At 36.2% G+C, this 10,022-nt stretch overlaps 1 protein-coding gene across 3 annotated transcripts; it reads right to left on the reverse strand.

Moving 5' to 3' along the window:
- Positions 1-2,488: 2,488 nt before the first annotated feature.
- Positions 2,489-8,520, reverse strand: ptger1c (prostaglandin E receptor 1c (subtype EP1)). 3 transcript variants are annotated; one of them, XM_084088324.1, is made up of 3 exons: positions 8,453-8,520; positions 5,047-5,093; positions 3,083-4,233 (listed from the first exon to the last, which is right to left on the reverse strand). In XM_084088324.1, the coding sequence occupies exon 3, from the start codon at positions 4,120-4,122 to the stop codon at positions 3,211-3,213; it is 912 nt and encodes a 303-aa protein (XP_083944450.1). In that variant the 5' UTR covers positions 4,123-4,233; positions 5,047-5,093; positions 8,453-8,520; the 3' UTR covers positions 3,083-3,210. The 3 variants fall into 3 exon arrangements, with proteins under 3 accessions (XP_083944451.1, XP_083944450.1, XP_083944449.1); XM_084088325.1 differs by lacking the exons at positions 5,047-5,093; positions 8,453-8,520 and having other exon boundaries at positions 2,489-3,150; positions 3,235-4,392; XM_084088323.1 differs by lacking the exon at positions 5,047-5,093 and having other exon boundaries at positions 8,453-8,502.
- Positions 8,521-10,022: the final 1,502 nt, after the last annotated feature.

Here is a 10,022-nt window from a genome sequence, read left to right on the forward strand (position 1 = left end):
GCTGTTTTTCACAATAAAAGTGTAAAAGTCGTCGTGTTCTCGTCATTGATGCTGTTAAAATTTTATGTTTTTATTATTATTATTATTATTTATCATTACGTACTCAAATAACACAGACACGCGGGTAATTCTATGACTTTATATATATATATATATATATATATATATATATATATATATATATATATAAATCAGTCAGTCATGCACGTTTTTCTTATGAACAGGTGACATCACTGTAACTTTAATGGACATACTTCTGTTGAATGAATACAGACACTTGTTGCAAGTTGCAACCCTCAAAAACGTAACTCTATTAACAATCAGGGCTGCCAACTTTTGAGTTTAGCTTGGAGTGAGATTGTTACAATGTTTACATTGTACAATGACTGGTAGGATACAGTTTTTATTATTGCTTGACAAAAATTTCAAGATTTCAATTCCATTCTTGTGATTTGATTCCGATTTTGATTCAATATTGACTAATTTGGATACATGTTTATTTTAAATTTTACTTAAAAAAATAATATCACCTAATGCTGTAAACATAGAGGGCCCAATCTGCTGGTATTATTAAAGGTTATAAATAAATTAAATTAAATATAATGCAGTTTTTGTTATAATAACAATTATTTAATGACATAAGTAAAAAATATAATAAATATGTAATACAGTGCTCAGCAAAATCTCCTCTAGCTATTTTTTCTATTCAGTTAACATGCTATGGTCATTAAATGGCTTTCCTGAGGTAAATGTAACGTTCTGTGACATAATTGTTCTCCTGCTGTTATATTGACCTCTTTCCGTGGTTGAAAAACACTAATTGGTCGATATTATGTATACTTTCGGTAAGTTGTACTGCATCTTTAAATAAAAAAGTAACAGATGATGGGTTCACGTGCACTTGAACTGAGGCGCTCAGCGATCTGTCACGTCACATTTACCAGCGCCAAACGTATTTTTGTCTGAATTTCGTAATAAAATTGACGAAAACTAAGAGCTGAGAATTAGTTTAATATTAAAAGTAGGTAGCCTACCTCTTTGCTCCGCAATTTTTCTGTGCGTGAGAAAATGGATGTGTGGCGTGAGAGCGTGTGAAAAGTGTCAATTGCGTGAGTCTCACGCTCAATGCGTGAGAGTTGGCAGCCCTGATTAACAATTTATCGCCAAGTACTAAAGTTACATACTTGATAACTATTTATTATTGTAGCCACACACACACACACACACACACACGCAAACAACAGTGGCTGTTTTAGCCTATAAAAATATTTTTAATAGAGCATATCCTGTCCATTAAAAGTACTGTATCATATAATTATAGATGTTTTACCACTGACATTATGTTTTTGTGGGGGTCTTGTATTTTTCCTAGTCAATGCATGTAGACTGAGATGAATGGACATGCATACAGATTTCTTTGCTTTCTCCGTGAACTATGGGGTCTTTGGTTGTAACTATAGTATTTTGATGGTTACTATATGATAAAAAAAAAAAAAGAAAATACCTATAAGGTCAACCCTTGTGAAAATGAAGTAGGCTACACTTTAGCCAACACTGGAATGTTTAAATTGTACTGACAAGCATTCATGGTAAACTAAAATATACTTTAATGTCATTTCTATTGAAACATGTATGTTATGAATTTAAATACTTTTTTATTTACACATTTGTAATGATGAAGTTAAAATATTGTAATGTCATTACATGTTCAGTGGTGGGCAAAATTATTAGAACACCTGACAGATCTGAAAATATTGAAAATCTTTTTTTGCCTTCAAAACATGATTTCATTTCATAATGTTCATGAAACATGCAGATGGATAAATTATGGATATTTAGCCACTTTTACCTTTAATATTTGGTATGTCCACCTTTTGCAGCAATTACACCAGCACACCTCTCTGGCATAGTGTCAATATATTTCCTATAAGACGTTCAACACTAATGGTATCCCATGCCTTCTGCAACTGAAGCCAAAGGCTTTCCTTTGAATGTACAATAGATCTGTTCTGTCCAGTTTATTTCCAAAATAAAATTTTCTCGATGGTGTTGAGGTCCGGACTTTGGCGGGGCCAGTCCAACATTTTCAATGCTCCAGCAGATTCCTTCCGTCGCAGGTAGTTCCGACAATAGTTAGAACAATGTTTAGGGTCATTGTCCTCTTGGAAAATGACAACTGAAACCTCTTAAATATGCAAAGTGTTCTAATAATTTTGTCCAACACTGTATGTTAGTCAACACATTAAAATAAGTGTACTTTAAATCACAGCACAAGATTATTAAAACATAATGATTTAAAATGTACTTTCAAATAAAAATTTTAATTTGACATTATTCAAAAAGTGCACTTTAAAAAAAAAAGTATATTTAAGTGTGCTAAGACATATAGTCATGAAAGTGTACTTTCTTTCAATACACTTCGACCCTGTTTACACCTGGTATTAAGATTCGCTTTGGTCGAACGGATCACAAGAAGGCGAGGCAGACACAAACTTGTTTACACCTGTTGTTTTAATCCATATCTTTTGTCCACTAATGTTCCCACATCAGGTCAGTATGCGGAGAGTAGGCGGCCTTTTGTGTCTGTTCGAACACATTCGACCACAGGAACGTTTACACAACAAAAGCAATCCGATCGAATGCGTTTTCGACTACCTCTGGTAGTGGTTGAAAGTAGTCAAGCTCGAAACATTTTAGACCCTGTTTACACCTGTATTTAGCGTCGTCCACTTGTGAAAGAAAAATCCTTTTGAGACTTAAAGTATGTACACATTCAATCAGTTAAGCGCACTTCTTTTCACTTCTTAATCACACAAATTCTTTATAAATATTTGATTTCATATATTTTTGGTGAATGACCCCACGTAAACATATTCGAAGTTAGTGTAAACAAATGTGTGATCAGTGTAAACTCATTTGTTTTCTGTGCGAGTCTCTGTAGAAGCTGCTCTCTGTGAACACGGCTCTGTCCGGTTGCAGCAGCCGAAGGACTCTGCGCAGAACCGCTCGCCGCAGGAGGATGTAAACCCATGGATCCAGAATCTGGTTCCAGCTAGCCAAGCGCAGAGCCAAGAGGAACAGCTTCTCACACTGACGCACCGGTCTGCTGATTCCTTTATAAAACCTGCCAATGGATATGAGTATGTAAATCTGTGAAATGAAGAGGAAAACAGTCAAAAAGTCCAGAAACACAAATGCAGTGAAACACAATCAAATGCACACCGCCTCACTCACAAGAAAGGGACTCCAGCAGACGCAGGAGACCACTGTTATCCCGGCCAGCTGAGTCATCATTTCCACATCCAGGGAATGCAGAGACGAAAATGAGAAGGATCCATGTTTCCGAGCAGCGTTTAACTTAACACATCGGTCCTTAAACCTTGCCTGGAGCAATTTCAGCCCGCTTATAGTATTAGACACAACTGAGACGCTCAATGTTACAAGCCCCAGTATGGAAAAAGCCAAAGCAAGGTTGGCATCAGCGATGGAAAGAGGACCGTTCACAGGTAAGAAACACCAGGTGCCGGGAAACTGTGGTTTGTAGTTGCCCACTTTCAGCAAAGGGAGTCCCGCCAAAGTGAGAGCCGTGAAGGCGATCAGGAGCACGGTGAGGCGGACGCGTGTCATGGTGACGACCGCCGGGTGCAGGAGAGGTTTCGTGATGCCTATGCAGCGCTCCACTGCCATAGCACTGCTCAGCAGCAGTGGGCAAAGGCCGAAAAACACCATGCAAGCTCCAAATAGTTTGCAGTAAACCTGAGGAGGCTCCACTGCTACTGCCGCCCCGTGATGCTTCACCCTTTCAAGATGGAGGTGAAGTGCAAAAGCGCCTGTGATCAGGTGACCTGCCAGGTCGCTCAGAAGCAGGGCTGAAGCCAGCAGGAGGAACGGCGCTTTGGCCCGTCGGCGGAAGCAGGCGTAAGAATGGGCTAGGATCACTAGAGCGGTTAGGTTTGAGAGGGCACCGAGGGTCATGGTGAAGTAGGACATCCCAAACGCTGGTGGGTTAACCAGAGCGGGAGTTGTTGAGTTTACTTTTTGGTTGTCAGGACAGAGAGTTGTGAGATTATATTCAGAGTGCTGGCATAAAACGGGGAAGGAAGAGGCGAAAGGAATATCCATGGTGTGGCTGAAGGACACCTTAAATCCTTATAGATGAGGGTCTGTGATGAAAGTTTCTCTCCAGGGATTGATTGTAACCGTGGTCTGTAAGAATGGATTCATCTACTATTGCTGTAAGCAAAATCATTCAGAGAGAGCAATTCAGACTATATATTCACTTCTGTAGTCTACATTAAAATTCAAGACTGGAATCTTGCTTGAGGAAAACTCTGGCATCCTTACATGGCAAAATGAGGCTGGCTCAGTAGAAATAAATATTGCTGACAGGAAGACACAACTGAACAAGCCTTTTGGCATAACAATTGAATTATAATTGAATAATTATAGAATTTAATAATTTTTAATACAAATGTGACATTGAAAATATGTTAACAGTTATGTGGAAAACACTTACATTCAACCCCTTGCCAGATTTACTTTGACACCAGAGTTATTTTAGTATAATTTATATTTTCTTTTTCATTTAAATTTGAGTTACATTTTTACATATATTTTTTTAAATATGTCTGTATATTTTATTATATTTTAAATACTTTTATTATATTTATTTTAAATTTTTTCTTAAACTAAATGAAAATGAGAAATGTTGTTTTGGAAACTGAAGATAAGTTAAAAAAATTTTTTTAGATTGTTTTAATTTCAGTTCATGTTTATTGTATTTCAAGTAGGCCTAATAAAAATCAGTTTTTTTAAGAATGCACCGATGTATCGGCCAATAATCGGCCAATAAAAACAGCCGACGATCAGGGCCGATTATATCCTGTAAATCAAAAGGAGGCAGGAAAACGTGTTCAGGCAGTAACTCTGTTTACTGTGTGTGAAGAAAATGTCTCTTGTGTTGAATTTAGGGCAAGTTAACGAACAATAGCGCATTAACAGTGAAAAAATAGCAATGTTAAGACTCTATTTGAGCCTATGAGTCACCCGTAGTTCAAGCTAGGGATGCCAGGTCTGCGTTTTTTCCTGCGCACCTGTGAATAAAAAAAACAACTAAGTTTCAGAACTGTCATAATTTACTCACTCTCATGTTGTTCCAAACCCGTATGAGTTTCTTTTGAAGAATCAAAGTTGATGGACCCCATTGACTTCCATTGTATTTTTTTTACTACAATGGAAGTCAATGGCTACTGTCAACTGTTTGATTACCAACATTCTTCAAAATATCTTCTTTTGGGTTCAGCAGAAGAAAGAAACTCATACAGGTTTGGAACAACATGAGTAAATGATGACAGAATTTCATTTTTGGGTGAATTATCCCTTTTCCCCCACAGTTCGTTAATAAGAGGAGCTTATTTACTGTTATATTTGTATATTTGAATACATTTGTCATGGAAACTATACCTTATGTGCAACTGAGTTGAATTTCAGTTTTTATTTTAGTGTAATAATTATCTGGAAAAACTCTGTTGTTAAATTGAACCTCTAATATTATAGTAATGTACAAAATGAGAGGGTGTAAGAGATGTGTATGTACTATATCTGATCAACAGTAATACATCTAAATACAAAATGAAAGGTAATAAATAAGAATACACAAAGAACAAGACAATAAAGCATTATTACACTGAGCGTATAAATCACAACGATGTTAAGAACAAGCTACTCAAAGAGAACACGATTCTTTTATGATTTTTATTATTCAGTAGTATTTTATAAAAGTAAGTTCTTTATATATTTCATCATTTCAGATTTCTAATATTCATTTTGTTTTATTTTTGTACTGTTGAATTTGCTCATTCAATTACCGTATTTATTTTAGGATGCAATTCCTTGATTGCCTCCTCTGAGAAAACACCCCTGCTACAAACAGAAAGAATTATTACTAAATGTAGGCAAATAATTGAGGGCAAAATAAATAAATATGGGCATTTTTACTGTTGGCTGCATTATGGGCAAAGTGTTGTTGCTATTTATGGAATTAATTCAAACTTTTCTGTTTTCAGTTAAAACGGTGTCGTGTAAGTGGCCTCTAAGTTGATAATTAATGATTTTTACAATGGATGTGAATCAATCAAAAACTTTCTTTAGCTGGAAAACAACTTTTTTCTAGAGCTGTTGTAAAGCCAAAACAATCTCTGTTACTTTAATTTCCAATTATCGCTGAAAAGCTGCTTTGAAACAATATTGTTAAAAGCGCTATATAAATGAAGGTGATTTAATTTGACTGGAATTAAAGCTATTTGCCAGGAGGACAAATGATCTTCTCACACGGGTCAATCTTGTAAGAATATAGCCAGCGTATCTCTCCTTTTTCCACTTCTGCCGTACCAAAAATCCCTTCATTTATCTTCCTCTCCCTCCAGCAACTCTGTCACCCTCTGCTCACTTAATTCACGCCTTTGTGTTGTCCTCTCTCCTGAATCTGTTTGCATTAGATTTGTTCTGTGAGGTACAAGTTTATATTGTGTTCACACAGTGGTGTACACAACAAAATGTGTTGTTTTTAACTAGCTGTTCTGACCCATGAAATCAACTTCCATTATAGGCCTATATGACTAAGTCAACCTGATTGATTTTTAAATCTTTGCACAAACAATGTTTTGAATGCAATGCAAGCTCATGAAACGTATTGTTGAGTGCTGTTTTTTCTTTCTGTTTTGACTTATTTCCACAGCGTCAAAGCCAATAAACCTTGATTTTCTACTATTGCTAGTTAGAATCAGTTGGTATTTGTAATTTAGCGTCTATAATTCTCATTCTAGAAAGCATTTTATTGGACAAAAATGTGGATTTGTAAATATATTCCAAAATGAGTCATCAATAATTGTGGTCCGTTTCCTGGGAGAGAAAGACTGTAAACTGTAAAGGTTTATCTGTTAAAAGTTCACTAGCACTATAGCAACTAACGGACATGAACAAAGAGCTCCCATTTTGATTGCCTTGTTCTTAAAAACACCCCCTTACGAAAATTAACCATGGTTTTAATGTGGTAAAATTGTAATAACCAAAGTTTTTTGGTAGATTGATTTGTATATCCTCAGTTTTACTACAAATACCATGGTTAAACTACGGTTAGTGTAGCAAAACCATGGTTAATTTGTGGTGACCATGGTTTAACTACAATAAAAAAAATTAAAAAAATTGTAGTAAAACCATTATTAATTTTCGCAAGGGCTGGAATTAAGGTGAGGTCACATTTGTTTGAATTTCCGCAGGCGAAATCCAGTCTTTTCAATAGGTATCCACGCAATCAGTTATTGCAACGGTTTTGTTTTTCACGGATTCACCACAATGACCAACAGAAAGCTGCGTGGTTTGAAAGTGTTTCTACGTGAACGGTGCTTCTATTGACAATATTGGCAATATACCGCAAAATTTTGCTAATGTGACCACACCTTTACAGTGACATAATTACTTGTGTCACAGTATTTTCCTTAAATGCTGTGCACTCTTGTCTAACAGCTGCTGACTGCCATATAGGTTCTCCATCAGAAACTCGAAAATGATGTTTTTTTCTTTCAGACAGACAAAGATGGGATAATATCTCATGTTGGTTAGGTATACTCTAAGGGTTTTTCACTCTCAGACTTGAGAGGCTGACTCTGTCTATCTTTCAGTCTTTCTTCTTTACCATACCATGCTGACCCACAATGCCCCAAAATGAAACCGCTGAGGCTGTAATGGAGTAATCAGTGCGCCTCTCGAAACCCTGCAAATTGTTATTTTTGTTACAGTTCCCTACCGTTTGTTCTCCCTTTGTGCATTCACACAATAGTCTTTAAATTTGACTTTTCTTTTAAAATCTTTATTCTGCTTTTCTTGGGCACCATGGGGATAATGAGATTATCAGAAGACTGACAAAACACATCTATTTCCTTTGTGAGAAAGTGTGAGGACTGTGTGAAAGGAAGCCAGTATGACCATATCAGGTCACTGAGAGCCCAGTCCGTCTGTGAGGAATTTCAAGAACATTTCACTCAATGCTGTCGCATTTTAAAGTTAAAACATTTAGATATGTTTCGGCATTGCTTTCTCAAATTGAACCAGAGACGCTCAACACTGGAAGGACCATATTTTTGTTGTTGTTTCCCTCATACTTTGATTTACAATATAATACAGTATCTGAATGTGCACTATTTTCAATCCTGTCAGATTCCCAATTATGAGAAGAAAAGAAATCAACTTTGAGACAAATCGAATAAATGTAGCTCTCATGATATCAGCATGATGGGTGTTGATGGTAATTACAGCCATAGTCATTAAATCACATCATAAATGGTAAAAATTGTATTCCACATTTACACATTTGCATTCAAAAAGCCTCACCAAGATGCTGTGCATGTATGAAATGAAGAGCTAAAACAGAAGAAAAGATGTGTGCTTGACTCACCCAGCGTCCCAATGTTTGTCCTGTATATATCAGCGACAGCAGCACTTCTCCCATGTGCTTCAGATAGCTCTCTACCTCGGATCGTTCCACAGTCGTGGAGCAAATCAGCCCTCTCTCTCCCTCCCACACCCTCATCTCTCTTTCTCTCTCTCTCCTTTCTCCATATTCGACCTTAACCTTGAAAAGCATCCAAATTTTCTTTAGAAACACACAATACTCAAGCTGTTCATTGCTGAGGTTACATATAATTTCTTTTAGATACTGAGTGTGCAACAGTAAGTTCAATTGTGGTATACATTATATATACTTTTGAGCAAATTAAATATCTAAACATCTGCTGTCAATAAGTGAGCAGCAATCCAATTTTGCTCCTGAGAGAGCAAGATGTTAAAAGTCTTATGGATTGAAATTGCCAATACAGAGACACTCATAATGACAGTGATTTCCCCAGCTTATTCGATTATGTGTGCATTCCCTTCTTTGATAAAATGTATCGTCATTTAATGGTATTGCTTCTTTTCTCAAAAAATACACTTTTTTTTTAAGTTTCATATTTAATAACATAATATTCATAATAATAGCCTTTCCTCAACCGTCAGATATTAAAATGGACTAAAATATAATTGGTTGCTTAAAAACAAGATGATTCAAATGCCTTTGGTTCTCAACTGGGAAACATGAGCTGCATGTCTGTTCTGAAAAAACTATAAACTGGCATAATATACCAGTTGTGTCATCTCCTCAAAAAGAGCAATTAAAACTATTTCTTTTTTCTTTCTTTTTTTAAAATTATAAATATCGATGAATAAAGCATAATATGTTTCAAAATAAATTGATTTGATTTTGAAGTAAATGAACTTTTTGAAGTAAGTTAAATTTACAATTTTATTACAATTTTGGGGTAACATTTACTTCAGCATATGTTCCAGTTAAATGTTTATTTCTGTCAGGACCACTACCGTCAAATACGATTGACAATTAGCATACAGTTTGGATTGGCGGTATGGTTCCATTCTGGGCGAGAACTCCCTGCGCATCCATGCAGCCTAGCATGGATAAGAGCAGGGAGAGCAGCAATAATCCCCTTTGGGGTAAACAGAACAGAACCAACATGAATGTTTGCAAATATATTTAATTCAAGATTTAAAAATAAGTACAACATAATTCGAGAATTTATTCTGATTCAAGGGGAATCAGAATGCCAAATCCTGACTGGGCGAGAGGAGGAGCTGGGGATGGAGGAGGGTAATTAGCTCCTGAGAAACGCGATAGCTGCTGATAATACTGAAGGAGCTTATATATGAATACAGTGATAGGCGTCGTATTCCTATAGGTAGATGTGGATCAGCTGAGAGTCAGCTGATGCGAGCTTGACTAACGTGACCTGCCAGTACTAATGCTACGCTTGATTTAATAGGCCTACCTTTCATTACCTCTCAAGTATTTATAGCCTATACACTCACGTGTATTATTTTTTTGGTGATTCATTGGACCAGTCGATGTGGGACCATTGTAAACATCCTCCTAATTTTTATTTTATTCTTTCTTTTTTTACTACTATTTCATATCT

Source organism: Abramis brama (assembly GCF_963993115.1).
Source record: "Abramis brama genome assembly, chromosome: 1".
Taxonomy (NCBI): domain Eukaryota; kingdom Metazoa; phylum Chordata; class Actinopteri; order Cypriniformes; family Leuciscidae; genus Abramis; species Abramis brama.